Source organism: Protopterus annectens, chromosome 16.part0 (assembly GCF_019279795.1).
Source record: "Protopterus annectens isolate FY-2018-M chromosome 16.part0, PAN1.0, whole genome shotgun sequence".
Taxonomy (NCBI): domain Eukaryota; kingdom Metazoa; phylum Chordata; order Ceratodontiformes; family Protopteridae; genus Protopterus; species Protopterus annectens.
In genome coordinates this window covers 502,252,212-502,271,980 of record NC_056750.1, presented here as the reverse complement: position 1 = coordinate 502,271,980, position 19,769 = coordinate 502,252,212, and the positions used below count along the sequence as shown (strand labels likewise).

At 42.7% G+C, this 19,769-nt stretch overlaps 1 protein-coding gene across 11 annotated transcripts in view; it reads left to right on the top strand.

Annotated features, from left to right (window-relative positions):
- The window catches only part of RIPOR1 (RHO family interacting cell polarization regulator 1), a 2,621,322-nt gene that overhangs the window by 2,228,458 nt on the left and 373,095 nt on the right, over window positions 1-19,769 (top strand). For all 11 annotated transcript variants that reach the window (XM_044058659.1, XM_044058658.1, XM_044058663.1 and 8 more), the window contains one exon: window positions 960-1,121. In XM_044058659.1, the coding sequence (XP_043914594.1) occupies window positions 960-1,121 (162 nt within the window). The remainder of the gene's footprint in view (window positions 1-959; window positions 1,122-19,769) is intronic.

Below are 19,769 nucleotides of genomic sequence, written 5' to 3'. Positions count from 1 at the left end.
ACCTGAAGACACAGAAATCCCAGCTTTCCCAAATTCCATAAAGCCTCCCATGCATGTCTAATACCTATGTAAATTTGCAAGAAAGTCCTGACGTTATCTACACTCTTGACTGGTGATTTCTCCCTCCAAGGGCTTGTCTAGTCAGCAATCAAGTGTGTAGGCGGGGAAGGGAGCCAGAGCGTTTTGTAGACTGGCCAGGTGTACCATAGCAGGAAACAACCTAAACAGCCAAAGACTAGTGCAATGGTGAGAAATTCAGGCATGTACTGTCAGGGTAAGTGCAGTTTATACAGTTGTATTTACCCAGGCATATTCTAAGGGATAAAGCTGTGACTACAGTGCATATTGTTAGCAACCCAAGTAGTCAGAGGAGCTGGCTGGGGAAGGAGACCAATGATGAGGCAGAGCATGTTTGTCTCTTTTTGTTCAGTGGAGGGCTGGAAACATGTCCCTAAAGTTTAACACTTCTCCTGCAGTGCTTGATAGAGATTCTAGATGGTCTAATTTAAAAGGGGGTTATCACTATGCTTGAAACAGGTGACGTGCCTTCGCACTGCCCCTTTACACACCTAACCTTTTGAGACCTTGTGTGCATTTGGGGGATGGAATGGTTACAGCAGAAGGAATAAACTCTTCTGATGGCCACCTGGGTGCTGGCCATGCCACAGCAATGCTGTTGTCCCATAAAGAAGAATGACTGATAGCAGTAGCAGCAGTGTCTTGATATCTGGGAGGCACAGTGATCATAAAAACAGACCAAGAAATATTTCTTTCTTTGTGTTTTTAGTGTCTTTTTTCACACTGGCATGTGTATTTGTACAATATGAATTGGGGAAGAAATTTACAAGACTATATGGCAAAACCAGATTTTGTTACTACTAGTGTTGAGAGATTTGTATATTGTAAATACTTTAATTGTACTTCCTTCACTGTAATTCTGTTTTCTTTTTCAATTTCAGTTGTTCCCATATCAGCAGACAAAGGCGACATTCTTGCATTTTGGAACCACTGTATTGCAAGGCCCAACATATACACGGTAAAAATAGACAGATTCCTTCAACAGCTGAATTCAAGTTATGGTCCTCGACTTCAAGAAAGGTTTTCAAATTGTGCCGAAACTGGTAGGTTTAAATATATAAACTAATAAAAGTAGTAAAAAGAATTTCAGATTTGCGTTTCTTGCAAAGTTTGGCCCTTGAACATCTGCTGAAGTTGCACTTTCCTAGTAGTCTTCATTAATGTGAAAAGTGAACTGGGCTAGCCTTAACACCAGCATGGATTATTTTCACAAAACAATACCATTTCAGATCTGTTAACAGTGCAGTATGCATTGTTTTTTCCATGTTGTGCTTATTGTAGTTCAGCTGCGCACAACTTATGTTTTAAGAATATACAAAACAATCAGGTTTCACGTATGCAGCTTCATAAAGCTCCGAGATGGTCATAATTAATTAATATAATATGTTGACAAATTGTTGCAGATTGGTGTAAGTGGAATCTATAATGGGTTGTCTTGAGTATGGTGAAATTAAAGCTTTGTACTCTGGGTAAAAAATGTTGACTGCGTGTAACGAGTATGCAGTTTATATAACTGCAGAAAAGGACTGGTCTCAAAAAGTCTGAACCATTTTTTATCTTTATTTTTAACTGGGGGAGTGGACTGATTTTAAGTTCACCCATTTCAGAAAGAATGAAATTAGTACAATATTCCATTGAATAACTACACAAAGCTCTTGTAAACAAAAAGGGCAGTACACAATATTTACATATTTAGACAGAAGCAAAATCATTAACTAGAGTAACTGATAATGTATGCTGAGGTTGAGCAGAGGTTAGTGAACATTGGGGATTGATAGTTTTGGATAATTAGTAGTGTTCTTGAGATGGACATGTTTAACAAGTCATTGTTCAGCATGTAGAAAGAGTAAGATAGAAAACTGTAGTGTTATGAGTTTAGCTAAATTAGTTTGGTGGTGTTGGTGTCAGTGGAGCGTGCACACAGTGCCCTTTTCCCTAGAAGGGTTAATAGTTCTCTGAATTTGCTGTAGTCAGATGCATTAAAGAGTTCTGCAGGGAGTGTCTCTCATAATTTAAAACTCAGGATGGAGAAGGTGCTATTACTAGATGAAAGTAAGTTCTTTGGACTTGCCACCATTTTGGCATTAGTGGTTCATAGGTAGTTAAAAGGCTGTTGATCTGTGAGAATCTTAAGAATACGGGAATTGATGTTGACAGAGTTTATAGTCATTTAGAAGAAACTCAATTGTGGCAGTAGAACAAAAGGGCAATTAAAGAAAGTCACATGGAACAAAGGATCATTTGTAGTTAAAGTCATAGTGGAGAACTGTGAAAAGAGGAAGAATCTAAGTATGGCATGGACAGACTACAAAAAAGCATTTGATAGTATCCCACATTCATGGATAAAAGAGTGCTTATACACTGATCAACTACATTACACTGACCATGAAACAGTGGCAGACCACTTTGCAATTAAGCTATGATAAAGGACAGATTATTATCCCAGGGATAAAAATTCAAAGGGGGATATTCCAGGGTGACTGTCACCACTGCTATTCTGCTTTGCCCTTAACCCATTAAGCTGTTTACTTAAAAGCTTAGGCCATGGCTACAATTTGGCTCCTAGAAAACAACAAGGTGTAAAGACTTCTCATCTTCTCTTTGTTGATGATTTAAAACTCTACAGTTCATCAAGGCAGGTTTTTTGCATTACCAATTCTCTTCACTGCCCTTTGGCTTATCTACCGTGCCCAGGGTCTTTACAAAGTGCCTGGCACCAGTAATTGCATTCTGCAGACAAAGAAGCATTCAAGGACACTCTTCTTCAACATCTGGCATTTGTAAAAAGGCTTCTAGCATGCCTAGGGTACATGATAAACGAAAAGAAATCACAACTGGTACCCTCTCAAATAATTACATTCCTGGGTGCAAGCTTGAATAGAACTGCCCAGATGGCTTACCTTACTCCAGACAAACAAAGGCAACTGACAACATACTTCAAACAAATGGCAACAAAAACCCAGTTATCTGCAAGACAAATTCTGCAGGCTTTGGGGTTCATGGCATTCTGCATTCTACTAATTCCATATGCGAGACTGCATATGAGGAAACTTCAGTGATACCTAAAAGGTTTATGGAGTCAACATTGTCACAGTCTAGAAACAATGATTCCTCTCATTCCCTGCCTACTACAGGAGTTTCTTTGGTGAGCAGAGACATATCACCAAAACAAGGGACTGTCATTCACTCTACCCCCTGCCACCCAAACCCTAACTACAAACGCATCAGACTATGCTTGGGGGGACCACCTGGCAGGGAGATGCATTCAGGGCAAATGGAGCCCAAACCAAATGCATCTGCATATCAACCAGAAAGAGATGCTAGCTGTTCAGAATGCTCTGACAGCCTTCAAGGACTTACTTCATCCAGGACAACTACTGATAAAGACAGACACCACCACAGTTATGTGGTACATAAACAAGCAGGGGGGGGTACACATACCTACCCCCTTTGCAGACTAGCCATGGCCTTGTGGAACACAGCCTTGACTTACCAAATACATCTTCAAGCTCAATTCCTGCCAGGAAAACAAAATACTCTGGCAGACGACCTAAGCATAAATCATATGGACCCGCACAAATGGAAACTGGATCCACAAATCTTCAGCATGTTAACACAGAAATGGGGGGGCCCAGACATAGATCTATTTGCCTCTCCCCAAAATTATCAGTTGGACAAATTCTGCACAAGAACTCATCACAAAAAAAGCATGAAAAGTGGATGCCCTATCCTTCAGCTGGAAAAACCTATCAGTCTGTGCTTTTCCCCATCTGCATCTTCTCTCCAAGGTCTTAATAAAAGTCAGACAGGAAAAACCTCGCCAGCACTGGTACCCACTTCTAAGAAATATGTCTCAACTTCCTCCATGGTACTTGCCTCAAATACCTCATCTACTGTCTCAGCAGAACAATCACATTCTGCACACTCTGTTCCAAACTCTGAATCTTGCAACATGGTTGATCAATTAATTATTCAAACAACATCTCTCAGTTAAATCTGTGATGGATGTCATTTTGGAAGCCAGGAGGCCTAGAACTAGAAAATCTTATGCTGATAAATGGAAGAGATTCTGTGCTTGGAACCAAGCACAAGGAACAGACATAGCAAAGCCCAATATTCCTCAGATTTTACAATATTTGACTGAGATGCTTGACAAGGGCCTATCTTTATCTTCAATAAAAATCCATGCCTCTGCCATCTCGGCTCATTACAACACAGAGCCTCCCCTCTTTTCTCATCCTCTCCTTAAACAGTGTCTTAGAGGGGCCAAAAATTTAAGGCCTCCCAGAAGATCACCAACTCCTGCATGGGACCTCAATTTTGTGCTGGAAAAACTCACTCTGCCTCCTTTTGAACCAGCAGCTACTGCGGATCTAAAGTTTCTATCTTGGAAAACAGCTTTTCTCTTGGCAGTCACTTCAGCAAGAAGGGTTTCAGAACTACAGGCTCTCATGGCTGTGGAGCCTTTTATTACATTTTACCCAGACAGGGTGTCCCTCAGGAGCAATCCTTCTTTTATGCCTAAGGTGATATCCAGTGTGGCTCTTAACCAGACCATTCACCTGCCAACATTTTACCCAAATCCGCAGAACAAGGGGTAGCAGATTCTGCATTCATTGGACATACACAGAAAACTAAGATTCTACTTAAACATGACCAAATCTCTAAGAAAGTCTGAGCAACTACTGGTAGCATTTGCTGCAGGGTCAGAGGGGAAGGCTATATCAAAGCAGACTATTTCTAAGTGGATAAGCCACTGCATTCGTTTCTGCTACTTGCACCATGGTAAACCTGTGCCTGAGGGGATCAGATCACATTCCACAAGGGCTGCCTCTACTTCAGCAGCTTTTCTCAGAGGGGTTCCAACCAAAGACATTCTAGAAGCTGCTGCTTGGAGCTCTGTTCATACCTTCACAAAGCATTATTATTTGCCTCTCTTCTCCAAATCCAGGGCAGGCTTTGCCACTGCAGTTCTGCAGGGCCTTATAGCTGCTCCTAATGCTGTTTAGTTCCATCCTCCCATCCATATCTTTGGGATTCTACCCAAATGTAATGTCTGCAACAGTGAAACATGAAGAACATAGTACAGTTGTGTACACTTACCATAGATGTAGATGTTCGAGTGTATTCACTGTTGCTGTCCGGGTTACCCACCCGCCATCCCCCTTTCTATACCTTTTCTTTCCTTCACTGTACACTAAAGCCTGTGTGGTGTATTTGCTTTTAGATGAAGGTAAAGTTTATGTTGCTAAAAGTGTATTTATATATATTTCTGTTTATTTATATATGTATATATATTTTTGCTCCCCATTTGGGGGGGCACCTGACATCTTTGGCAAGAAAAACTGAATAAAATGGTGTCGGCTGCATGTTTTATACACCTGACATCATGGAAGAGGAGACAGCAACCGGCGCAGGACTCAAGACTTTGTTATTCAGGCCGACTGAGAGCAACCTGCCAGCAGATTACTCAAATGTAATGACTGCAACAGTGAATACGCTCAAACATCTACATTTATGGTAAGTGTACACAACTGTACTTTTTTCCACCTGTGCTGAAGTTTTTTGTTTATTTGCGATAGTGCATGATAGATCCTGGTCTGTTCTAATACTGTGCATTTTTATCACATCTATCTTTCATAGTATTTTTGTTGATATATTCCCTCTTTTATAGTCTTCTAACAGTGCCACTTCTTGTCTTAATAGTTTTCTCTATTTGATACTTTTATGATGGTATTCGATTTCTCCCCTTCCTTTCCCTCACTACCCTGTGTTCTTGTGGTAGAACTTTATCAGTTATTAATTTAGCAGCACAGTAATATAGCCTGTTTACTTCTGTTATATATCGCATGGATCTCTGTGGACAGTCCTAATTACTGCATTCATTTGTTTTATCAGACTTCTGACTTTTTGGGTTTTATTGACCTTCTGCAGTCTATTTTTCTCATTTATCTTAATGTATCTATCCATGCCTATTAAATCAAGCAACCTTTCTCTTAGCTCATTTTCTTCCAAATTGGGGGCACATCCCTAGTTCTCCATTTCCTGTGGGCATTCTATAGAAAGTTCTATAGTATCTTTCTGTGGCACCTTCTCTTCAATTTCATCCTGTGCCATCCTTTTGTCTGTTGTATGGGAATTCACTGGGCTGTCACTCCTCAACATTGACTGCATCAGAGTTTTCACACTTCCCTATTCCTTTCCTTGCTGTCTAGCTTCAAGTGAACGTTTATACTGATTTCATGTGGAAGGCTCCAAAATATCTTGATATGGCACTTGACCAGTTGGTTCCTGTTACACTGGTTTCCCCTTAATTTGGATATCCATTGCTCTTTCCTGTTGTGGTACTTTCTGCATTTGATTTTCTACTGAATCCTTCACTTTGCATGTACTCCATAACCTCTGTTTCTTTAACTTCTCCCTTATTAATCTATTTTTTCTATTGTCATCTTATTTTTTGTATTGTAAAGTTTTCCAAGTCCGGATTCCTTTGCCTGTAATTCTCTTCAAACATCATTGATGCTGCTCTTTTTGTATGATTTAGTTTTGCTTTCTCCTTTGCATAAGTATTACACAATGTTAAATGCTGGTCAGAGTAGGTGTTGTGGTGCTGATGAAGAATTGTTACATTTTGCTGAGGGGTAATTGGTAAACTAGTTAACTAAACTAAAACCTGACTATGACAGTGAAGTAGACGTATGTGGTTTCTTCTCGAGTCAAAAGCTTTGGATTATTCAACATAGAGGAGGATGCCTTTTAGGTGGCCTTTGTGTTGGTGAGTCTAGTATCAGTTAGTGTATGTAGGGCTGTTTGGGTGCTTATGTTTTTTTATGAAACCATTTAGATGGGAGTAAAGGATGTTGTATTGGCAGAGATAAGAAGCAGGCTAATTGTACACAATTTTTTTCTAGTCGGTTACCTAACTGGGGTAAGAGGGAGATAGGATCATAGGAAGTTACTAGGCTATTGCCCCTGTGGCTCTTAAAAGACTAGCCAAGAATTTAGCCCATGTTCCGACAAGTCAGCATCCAATGCTCCTGTCCTGCAGGGACACAGGTGGAATCCCAGGGGTGTATTTTCTATTCCACATCCAGTTATCCAGGTTGCGCTTAAAAAGGGATAATGATGTACTCTTCTTGATGTGGAGAAGGAGTCTATTCCACAGAAGGGGGACTCTCTCGGACACAAATCTATCCCACCAGTAAGACCTATTGGTGTCACAGACCAAGTTGAGGTCGCAAGTGCAGGTTACTCAAGTGGAGCTTGACTTGCAGATATGCAGCAGTCCCATCAAGGCGGGGTCTGAGATTGCTTTGTATGCCAGACAGAGGCAACCTCTGAGGAGTCTGTATGAGACTGACTAGAGGGATAGGGCTTTTAGCCTTTCTGTGTAGGGTTGATGTTTGAGGCTCTGGATTCTCCTGATGAGGAACCTCTGTGGTCTCTGCAGCTGCTGCATGTGCTTTGTGAGGTACATGCCAAAACGGGCATTGTACTCAATAATGGGTCTTATAAGGGAAGAATACAGGGATGTTATAACCTCCTTGTCCTTGGATGAGCTGCCCTTCCTAATGAGGTGGGCCATGTAGAAAGCTTTCCGTACAACAGAGACGATATGGTGATCAAAAGTCAGGTTGCTATCAACATGGGTACCCAAGTCCCTCATGACTGATTACTTGCTAAGGACCTTGTTATTAATGTGATAATTTGTGGGGATGTTACTCTCCCCAAAGGGAATGATAATGCATTTTTTGGCATTTAGTTTGAGGCAATGTTTTTGGCACCAGTCATTTGTTTGGGTGAGACCCTCTTAGAGAATGTCCACATCACTAGGGGAATTGATGACGGCGCCCAGCTTGCAGTCATCTGCAAACTTGGTCAGCCATAGTCCACTGGTTTTGGCTTGCACCTCAGAAAAGTATATCCCAAATAACAAAGGGCCCAAGACCGATCCCTGGGGTATGCTGCATGGTATGGGTCTACTGCTTGAGGTGGCTTCCCCTATTTTGACTAGGTGGGTTCTGTCAGTGAGCCAGTTTGCTACCCATGTGCTAACACACAGATTGATGCCTAGCTGAGAGTGTTTATCTATTATAGCCGAATGGGGAATAGTATCAAAGGCTTTGGCCAGGTCAAGGTAGGCGGTGTGTACCATCTTCCCCTCATACATGGCTTTGCTGACTGTCTCAGAGACGTTGACCAAATTTAACAGAAATGACCTCCCCTTGACAAAGCCAAACTGTATGGGATCGAGTGTTTGAAGGTTGCCAGTGTCCTTGTTAATGAGGTCATTGATAATCCATTCCATGGCCTTGCAGATCAGGCTAGTTAGGCTGTTGGATCTATAATTTCCTGGATTGGTTGGATGCTCCACCTTTGTGCACAGGGATGTCTGTGGCTGTCCTCCACTCAGCTGAGACAAAGCCAGTACTCAGGCTTTGGTTGAGTAGGGTGCCTGATGGTGCTGCAAGTTCCTGGCTGAGTTCATGTAGGATGCAGCCTGGGATGTTATTGGGTCCCATGGAGGCTATATGTTTTGCCTTTGAGAGGCCATTGATGACTTTCTCCCAAAGGTTAATGGGAGAAGGGGGCAGGTGCTGGGGGATGTCCTGATTTATTGATTGGGGGGGGGGGGTGGAGGGGTGAAGTTTTCACTGTACCTGTCTACCAGAAGGTTGGCTAGATCTACAGCGTTTGTGTATGTGATGTCCTTGACCACCAGTTCTGAGCAGAATGTTTCCTTTGAGACTGCAGAAATATATGAAGAAGGCTTTATGATTGTCTTTAGTAGATGTGACCAGTTTGGATTCAAAGTGTGCTTTGGAGGATTTCACTAGTGCTCTTATTTGCTTGTTCAGGCTAAGGCAAGATTGCTTCCAGTTAGGCATCTGCTCCTTCTTCTCATGGACAGCAGTGTTTTCCTTTTGTTATAGAGTTTATTTATTGCAGATGTCCACCAGACAGGTTTACTCTTCCTTGAGAAGGAGGATTTTGTCATGTCTGGTATTCCTGATTCCATGCAGCTATATAAATGCTCGTATAGTACTTTGGTGTAAGTTTGGACATTTGTGCCAGCACCTACGGAGGGGGAGGAGGCTGTGAAGCTGTTTATAGCTTCCCTCAGGAGGTTGTAATCAGCTTTGGAGAAGTTTTTTTGTTTGACCCTAGCTGGGGGGGGGGGGGACACTTCGAAAGTGACTACTTTGTGGTCGGATCTTACCAGGGAGGATGACATTGTAGGGATGCTGCAGTGGTTACTCATGTTGGTTAATACTAAGTCCAGGATATTGTCACCTCTCCTGTGGGGGAGTCAACCAGCTGGCCCAAGGCATTTTCATTGACGAAATCAAGGAATCTCTGGGCATTTGTGTTTTGGCATGAGTAATTCTTGCGATCCATGGTTGGATAGTTAGTCACCCAAGATCAGTGTAAAGGGTTGACTCTTGATAGATTCAGAGAGGTCCAGATAGGTGGAGTGGGCATCTTGAGTCTAACTTGGGGGCCTGTAGCTAGCTATGATTTGAATAGGGGTCTTGCCAATGGTTAACTGCACATAGAGTGTCTCCTGTGCATCATACTGTTTGACCAGCCTGGAGAGAAGTCTGAGGTATTGGATGGTTTGGAACATTTAGATATGGCAGTAAGCTTTCTTTCCATAAGTCAAGGAAGGCTTGTTGGGAGACAGAGATGGAAAATATGATAAAAATGGTGGGAGTTGAAGTCTTCATGCTGTTTGAGATATCAGGGAAACAGGTCATTTTAGCTAGATGGGCCTTGATTGAGTAGCAGTTGTATTAATGTGTCTGTTTATTTTTGAGAGCCTCTTGAGATAACAATTATGGCAGGTAGAATTTGAAAGGGGGATGTGTTGGGGTTTGACATTCTTTGATGACTAGAAATGTATTTGTCATTTCTTCTGCAAAGTTAGGAGTAGTAGTAGGGTACAAGATATGCTGTGTTTTGGTATGACTGGTTAGGTGATTAACTTCTTTCCAAAACTGCCTGTGGTTGGAGAAAGTCAAAGTCTGTCTGTTAGGTAAGTAAATGGCTTTAATGTGCTTGATATATACATGTATATATGTGTAAGTGTATGTAATTACTTGTTTGTGTGCAGTTGTGTAAATATCCTGGTGAGTGACATGTATTGTTTGATCTGAAGCAGTTTACTTCATTTGGTCTTCAGCCTGTGAGTATTCGGATCTGAGATGGCCGCATCACCAGTATTTGATCTGAGCTCCTCCCCTTACCCATAATGCCTCTCTGTCACCTTCCTTCCCTCAGATCTCATTTGCCGCTGAAAAGCTAAGCATCGTGGTCACTGAGCTCCAGGCATATTTTTTTGGGTAAGTGATATCTTTTCCCTTTATTGTTTGAGTAGGATTCCCTATGTCCCTTTTTCAACCTCTCCTACCTCATGTTGGTCACCTGTTGTAAAAAAAAACATAAAATAATGATTTAGTATTGTCCCTTTCTTGGCCTTCCTCTACCCCTTTAGTAAGTGAGCATATGTGTGGGTTTTTGTGTGTTGGGCTTCCTTCTAGACATGACTGAGAACCCCAAGCCTGTCTTCAGAAAATGCATGGAGTGTGGCCATAAGCTCTCCCCAGCGGATGGCCACACTCTGTGTGTATAGAGCGTTTAGGAGTGGCCCACCTGGATACAGTCTGCTGTATTTGCGCAGGCTTCAATCCTGGAGCCCTTAATGATAGGAGGGCTAAACTGATGATGAAAGGACTTCTGCCTGCTTCGGGGACGGCTGTCCCTGCTACTGCTGCTTAACTCCTACCACTGTCTGCCCCTTCCCAGGCCTCTAGGACTCAACTTCCTGTCTTGAGGCCTACGGATGGGGATAAGCATCACAAGGACAGATCAAGGAAGCAGTCCTCGGACTGCTCAGCTCCGTCAGGGCCTTCTCCTAAATCTAGGACCCCTCCTAGGCCTAGTACCCCTCTGCTCCATTAGCCCAGGTTTTCCCCGGAGCCAGAGGTATCTAGGCCACCATCCAGAGCCTTCCCTCACCAGCTTTCCCCGGCCTGTGACGGTGGCTTCCTCGTCACGTTCCACCTGCAGCTTGAGTGAGTCAGAGATGGACAGGATGATGTGAAAGTTCATACAAACCCAGATCAAATGGGAGTCTTGCCCTGCCCCCTCTCCCTCTGGAGCAAGGAGCTTACAACCCTTCTTCACCCCCATAGCTCCTTCTCTGATCCGACCCTCGGTTTTTGAGTCTTTCGATCCGAGAGCTCTCAGGGTCGGCGTCCTGTAGCTCGACGTCGGCCATTGCCTTGAGCATGTCTGATCCAGCTGGGTCAAATCTGAGCTCTCGGGGCCATTGGCTTGGCAGGGGAACTGAGGGGGTTCTGTCGGCTCCGAGTTTGTCAGAGTGCAGTCTCCCCTTGGTATCTCAGCTCCTGCAGGCTCCGCTCCGACTCCCCCATTGGATCCAAGGGGAGCAGCTCCCTTAATTGTTTTCCAGTATGTCCGCTGTCTTTCAGCATTTGACGTGGTTGAGAGGGCTCTCTCGAGTGGGTTGAGACCCTGGCCCTGACCATTTCCTCTTTGGAATCCGCCCTGACTCCCTTGGTTCTGGGTATGGCTCTCACCTTCTTATCTCAGGGACAACCCGTGATTGTTTTGCCTCAGGGAGCACCCACTAGGGAGCGGCCAGAAGTTTGCGAATCCCCCCCCAGAGAGTCCCACTGAGGAGGTTTCTCATAAATGAATGTGTAAAAGGAGGCACTTGGACTCCTCCCCATAGTCCCTCACGGATAACACTGACTTGGAGGAAGGAGAAGGTTCCCCCAGGTCACCCCCCCCCCGAGGATGTCTGCTTTGGAGACATCATGGAACTCCTATGCCAAAGAGGGGGGTGGTCCTCCCAAAAACCAAACCTGGACGAGTCAGAGTTCCTAGAGGCATTCGCCATGGGCCAATCTTACCTCCTGGGTGTCCCCACATGCAGATCCACTGGTGGACTTAATCACATCTAGAGCATGGAAGGAACCGGACACCGTGAAACCTATTCCAAAAAGGCCAGACAAATTTCTTAGCACCCCCCCTCCCCTCTAGGCAGGAAAAGCTGGAGTAAGGGGTCCCCAGTAGACGCTGTGGTGGTGACAGCTGTCACCAAGAAAGAACTCCCGCAGGAGAGCTCTATGGTCCATCCTCCTGACCGAGCATTGAGGACGATGGATCATCTGGGGAAACAAGTCTATGCTTCAGCAACTTTCACCATAAGGGCGCTGAATTACATGGCGCACGTCATCCGGCTACAGTTTGACTTAGTCAAGGAAGTTGCTGAGTCGCCCCTAGAGTCCATGTCAGCAGAGGGCAAGATGATGTTCTCTGTGTGCATGGCCACTCTGAAAGCGGATGCAAATACGTCCATGCATCTCGTTTCCCATGCCACAGAAGGAGCCGCCAGGGCGGCCGGGTCCAGCATTGCCATAAGGCGCCAAGCCTGGCTCCAGCTTTGTCAATTTTCAGAACCCTTAAAGCCATCGTTTGCTAATGCCCCCATGACGGTTCTTCCCTGCTTAGGAAGTCTGTGTGAGAGACTGTAGTCCAGAGTGAGAAGGATGGGAAGACACTGTCTGTCTTCAGGATCCACATCTCCACCCCCCCAAAGATCCTATTTAAGGAATCAGTGAGGAGCAAAGAAGATGTGGTTCTGGAAATCTCAGTTCTCTTGGGACACTCAGGACTCTTCTTCCCCCAGAGGCAGAAGGGGTTACGATTGACGCTGGCCCAGATGCAGAGGGGGTCCAAAGACCTTCCGGTCTCGAGAACCTTTCTCTGACAGACCCACGCAGCAGTCCTAAGGGGTTGCCCAACTTCTCAGGGGCCGTCTTTATTTTCATCCAATGGCGTGGGAGTCCATTACAACAGACCCTTGGGTGTTGCAAATTATACCAGGGGCTACTCCTTCCCGTTTGTGAATCCACCTCCCCCACCAAAAAGTCCTCCCAGACATTCCACCTGCACAAAGGGAGGAAGCAGCACTGGAGGATAGGAAAGCTGCTAAGAAAATGAGTCATCCAACCTGTCCCCCCAGGCCAGTCTGAATCAGGCACCTATTCCAGGTTCTTTTTAGTGCCATAGAAAATGGGGCGCTAAGACCCATTCTGGATCTTTCCACTCTGAACCTGTCAGTAGCCCAGGAGAAATTCCAGATGGTCACGCTTCAGTCCATTCTGCCCTACCTACAAGCAGAGAATTGGATGTGCTTGATCGACCTCCAGGACGCGTACTATCATATCAAAATGAACAGGCGCTCCTGCAGGTTTCTTCGCTTCCGGCTGTAGACCAATTGTTATCAATTCAGGGTCCTACCCTTTGGTCTCACTACAGCCCCCAGGGTGTTCATCAAAGTAATGGTGGTAGTAGCGGACCACCTGAGGCTTCAGGGAATCCAGGTCTATCCCTACCTGGACGATTGACTCCTTGCTGCCCCTACCACACATCTACTATGCCATGCCAGGGATTACTTCCTCCTTCTAGCAAACAGACTGGGCATTACAATCAACCTCAACAAATCATCACTGACTCTATTTCACAGTTTAGACTTCATTGGACCTCAGCTAGACACTATACAAATGAAAGTCTATCTCACCCCAGAAGGGGTAAACAATCATAAACTTCACGTCTCTTACATTCTTCAAGCTTGTCGCCTCTCAGCGAAACCAGTTCTGCGGGGCCCTGGGTTCCATGGCAGCCGCTGTCTATCTTTTACCCTTTGCACTTCTTCACATGAGCGTCCTCCAGTGAATGTTAGCAGTTCAGTGGTCTCTTCTGGATCTACCTTTGTCCAATTTGATACGCATAGCCTGGGCTTGCAAGGAGTCACTTCTCTGGTGGACTCTCTCCCCAGAACTTGTCCAAGGACGTCCCTTTCTTACACCCTTTCCCACAACCACAGTGACCATGGATGCCTCCCAGCAAGGGGGGGGGGTCATTGCTCAAGAAGGTCAGTCCAAGGCACGTGGTCCCCGTCCAAGACCAATGTGCATATCAACGTCCTGGAGATGAGGGCAGTTTTTCTAGCGTTGCAGGCCCTTCATGCCCATCTTCCTCTAGGGTCTGTTGCTATTCAGTCAGACAACATGTCAGTAGTCTGGTATATCAACAAGCAGAGTGGAACTAGATCCTACCCCCTTTGTCAAAAAGCCATGAGAGTGTGGGAATGGGCAGTTTCCACCAGCCACTTTCTAGTGACAATGCACATTCCGGGATGGTCCAGCATTCTGGCGGACAGGCTCAGCAAGACTATTCTGATGCCTTATGAGTGGTCTCTGAATCCTTCAGTAGCAGAACAGATCTTCCTCCAGTGGGGTCGGCCTTGCGACGATCTCTTCGCATCTCCTTCCAATGCAAAATGCAGTGAGTTCTTCGCTCTGAAACCCCCCAGGGCAAGTACTCAGAGGCGCACTGGTTCATGGTTGGCCTCTCCCGGTCTTCTTTATGCTTACCCTCCATTACCTCTTATTTCGAAGTTTCTTCAGAAAGCTCACAGGCTGGGGAGCACAGTAATCCTCATTGCCCCATTTTGGCCTCACCATGTTTGGTTCCTCCCACTTTGGTCTCATCTAGTAGTTCCACCATGGATCTTGGATCCAATCCCGGATATCATTTCTCACCCCTCTGGCATTCCTCACCCAGACCAAGACAGTCTGAAACTCACAGCTTGGCTGCTCCACTTCCAGTAATGATTAGGACTCCCGGTTTGTCCTCTCCGGTTAAAACTATTCTGGTGGCGGCTCACAAGTCTTCTGCCAGAAAGATATATCGTAGCAAATGGAAATGCTTCTCTAGTTGGGGCTCTCAACGGAACTTAGATCCTTTTACAGCTCTGGTTCCGGCTGTTCTGGAATTTCTATCTGGTATATTTCACCAAGGTGCTAGTTCTTCTACTGTTAAAGTCCAACTGGCTGCCATTTCTAACTTCCATGTGGGGGAAAACATGGCTTCCTTAGTTTCTTCCAGGCTTTGTAAGACCTTCCTTAAAGAAACTTTTCTATTACAACCCCCCCAGTGAAAGATCCGACACCTCCCTGAGATCTCACCTTTGTTCTGCAAGCTCTAGTCTCCCCTCCCTTTGAGCCAGCGACATCAGTAGATTTACAATTCCTTTCTTGGAAAACTGCATGTTTTGTGGCTGTGACGTCTGCCAGGAAGGGTATCGGAACTTCAAGTCTTGTCCATTAAAATTGCTTACATGGTCTTTCATAAGGATAGTGTTTCCCTTTGCACTAACCCTTCCTTTCTTCCTAAAGTGGCTTCGGAAACCACTATTAAACAAACGATCAATCTTCCTGTTTTCTTTCCAATTTTCCAAAACAGGGGTGAATACAAGTTACATTTGTTGGATGTACATAGACAACTGAGGTTTTATTTACGCAGTACGAAATCCTTCTGTAAATCAGACCAGCTGTTTGTGTTCTATTCCAAACCGTTCCTAGGCAAACCTATTTCTAAAGTGCATCAATTTAATCAATGGGGCAGCGAAAGCCGACACACTCTAACTAGGCTTATAAATGCCCTCGGGCAGATAGCCTGGTACCTACCTATCTGTGAACCGTTGGTCGCTTGTTTTCCCAATGTATCATCCGGGCATATTCTGATAAGGGTATTTCCCCTCCGGGTCAGAGTAAACCCCATTCCACTAGGTCTTTGGCAACTTCAGCAGCCTTCTGGTCTAGAGTGTCACTGGATGACATTTGTTCTGCAACTACTTGTTCTTCATCTCATACCTTCATATATCCCATTACAAATTAGACATTGTATCCTGGAGTAGGGTATCCTTTGGCTCCGTGGTGCTCCAAAATATCCTTCCATGAGGGCCACCCAGATGTTGGTAGCTGGGGACCTCGAAATGCTGTTTGTCAGATCGAGGTACAGTGAAGATTGGAACAGTTGACCTTTCCTCACTGTAGTTAATCTCAGACTTGGAATATATATTTAGCGGGGGGTGTGTGGGGGGGTGCAGCCCCCCACAATAGCAAGTTTGAGGTTCCGTTTCTTTTGCTCTTTAGGCGATCGCAGTTTGGATTTTTCGGTCTTTTAATATAGACCCTTTGTACTTTATTTGTCTTCATCCATTCCCCCCCTCCTTCCCCCTGACCTTGTCACTATTGTCCTGTCCTGGTATATGGGAGAGGTGCATGCTGGTGGCTCATCTGGTTATGCTTGGCTTGGATTTGAGGGAGCCTTTAGTGGTAAGGTCTTTTTGGGTCAGGCTTATGTTTTCTAGTACCGCAAACTTGATCTGAGGGAAGGAAGGAGATGGGCATTATGGGTAAGGGGAGTAGCTTGGAGCTCGATCAGATGCTGGTGATGCGGCTGTCTCAGATCCGATCTGGATCCAAATACCCACACGTTGAAGGCAAATGAAGTACAACTACTCAGATGGAACTTTATGGTGAGGACATAACTTCTTTTTTCCAGTCTTTCCAAGCATTGTCTCTCAGCTTCAAAACTCTTTGGAGCTGAAATGTATGAAATGTAAACTATGGTAGATGTGTTGCTTTCTTAGTCTAAGCCCATGAGGATAGAATTGATTTGGTGTGCTAAACAGGGCTTCAGCTAAAAATGAAGATTCCTCACTACCATTAGTGATGGTATTTAGCATGGGACAGTTTTATGGAGCTATTGACATTTTGTGAGTTGTCTTTGGTATCGGTTTGGATAGGTTTCCGGATGGGGTAATTCTTTATAGAGTAAATGAATGAAATGGAAGAATGATTACTTGTCTGGAGGATGCACTACTGTTGATATTCAAATGATGGCTAGTTGATAATGAAGAAGTTTGTTCTTGGATCAGGTGGTATAGGGCATAATCTCAGAGAAAGCTAATAAGGTCATGTTTTTGTTTTTTTTTTTGGCTGTCCCACAGCTGACCTTCTTTAGTTTGATCTTGTTGGTTCTTTGATCTGTTAGAATGGGTATAGTCAAAGAGAAAGCAATAAAGGTTGTGTTTATGTTCGAGAGTTTTTACCCCACCCTCCCCACACACATCACTGTGAGTGTTACAATAAGGTAGCACACTTACCTTTGGTCCAGAAGGCTGTGGATTCTACTCCTATGTCTGCTGCACTCCTGAGTGTGTTGCTCTGTGAAAGAGACGTTAAACCAAGGCCCCATCTGCTTGAGTTGATCCCACTGCATCTGTTGAAAAGAGTTTGGGTCTTTTATTTATTTACAAAAATTACTCTTATTTACAAAATGTTGACATTTTTACTGATCTTTACAAGCGTACAAATATATACATATACAAATTTGTTTACACAATCTTACTAAATGTTCATCCCCGTTAGACCCTCACTCCTTTTTCATAACCACCATCTGATTTTACTAAATATTGTTGCTAAAATCCATTTACAGTTGGACATTATTTAATTTGTTCTTTCATTCCATATAACAAAATTATCGATTATTTTAACATATTCTTTATTTCTATTCTTGTAATATCCATATTTAACCATGTCCATATTTTTATCCACTTCTTTTATATATTCAGTGAAATCTTCTTTACATAGCTTTCCACATAACTTTTTAAGTCTTACATTTCAGAAACACATTCCGTAGTTTCTTCTTCTTGACAGTGTAAACATATTCTGTCACTTTTCTTCTTGTATGGCATTATTTACTTTTAGTCAGTTTATCTATTACCAGTCTCCACAAAAAGTCTTGACATTCTGCTTTCTGATTACACCATTTTGGTTCTTTATTTTATGGATTTAACTTTTCATCTGTTAGATTTTCCCATGGTTTTATATATTAATGTTTTATCATTACATTCTTGTACCATGGTTTTCTATATTTTTCTATATCATCAATTTTTGTTTTCCACACAAATATTTTTCCTTGGTAATATTTTATTTCCTCATTTACCCACTCTTTCTGCTTTACTCTTTTTTTTTAGCACAGTCCCCAATTTATCATACTTATATTTGTGCAATTTTACTACTAATCTCTCATCTTTTTCATTTATCCAATACAAATGTTAATGAAGTAACATACTCTAAATCTCCTCCTCCTTTATATAAATGCAAAATTCCTCTTCTTACCGAGTTTAATGCAGAACCCCATATAAATGAAAAAATATCTTCAATAATTCTTTTTTTAATACTGTTGACAACTTAAATACACTTGAAAAAAAACAAAGAAGGATACCCAGGTGGAAAACGACAAACTCAATAACATCAGCCCACCTGGGTTTGATAAAGTCCACTATTGATGTGGACGAAAGCGCTTGCCATTCATTGTTTTACTATTTGGAAGTGATTCCTTTGGATTAAACTTTTTGCATTACAACAGTGTAGACTACTAATTTTCAGCAGTGGTTTGGCTGGTTCTGACCCAGGTGGACTGTTATTGAACTTAAATACACCTGCTAAGTATGCTGTTTTTCCATCAGTACTGAATTTATCAAATAAGTAAGCCTTTTTCCTGAGTGATAATATGTGTTCTCCAGAAAAAACAGCTTTGTTGTATTTCTTCTATTGTTTTTCCCCACTGAATTCTTCTTACATCTGTATTCCCTTATTTTATACATAACACCAAAATTTCATTTTTTGTAAAATATATACCCCCGATCTTTACTGCATCACATAAACCTTTACTTTCCTCTTTATTTAAAGCCATCCCTATCATCTGTAGACACTCATTTGTGCAAATTATTACTTATTTTATCCAAATTTTGTTTTTTTGCATTTATGTCATCTGCATATGTTAACAGAGCTAGAATTGTTAACCCTCAGGTGTTACATACCCCGCCTCCTTCATTTTATAATTTATTTCACATACTGTCACATTCATAACTAATACAAACATTATACAACTCATTGGACATCCCTGTCTTACACCACTCTTCATATGTACCTCTTGGTTTAACCAGCCATTTACAAGTATTTCACTTTATTATTACTGTACTCTAACATAACATAATTTCCTAATTTTCTCACTTGTATTATATTATTTCATTATTACCCATAAGATTTCATGTCCAATTGTGTCAAATGTGTTATTAAGGTGTCCTATCATGATTTTTTACTGCTTCGTTTCTATTCATAATATCATCCACAATTTCTCTATCATTAATAATTCTTGACAACCCTTCCCCTTTATAGTATATATGCTATCTTTCATAATATTTCCCATTTTAGTTTCAAATCTCTTTTGTAGTATTTTTATAAAAATCTTATTATTCAGTACTGTTGATCTCCATTTTTTAATTGTCTTTTATCTTCCATCTTCCATACAACTTTAAGTATTCCACTACATAATTCTTTATACATAAAACCTTCATTTAACCATTCATTTAAAACTTAAAAAAAGATTTTTTTGCCAGTCCTTTCATACTCTCGTACCGTATTCCATCTGGCCCTGCAGCTCAGTCTATATTTACTTGATACTAATACTTCAGCTCATTTAAAGAAATCTCCTTTTCCAACTCTATATTCTCTTTTTCTGTTAACATTTTTACTTTCCATGTTTTTTCTCCACATTCGTCTTTTCTTTAAACGTTTCTTGTACATATTGTACTACACTGTTCATAATCTTTTGCTGAGTTCTTTCTATTTCTCATTTTACAGTTTTTTATTTCTCTCGTTACACTACCATCTTCTTTAAGTAGTCTGCTTAAGCAATTCGATACTTTTCTTTTTCCTTGTAAAAAATTTGTTCGCTTATAT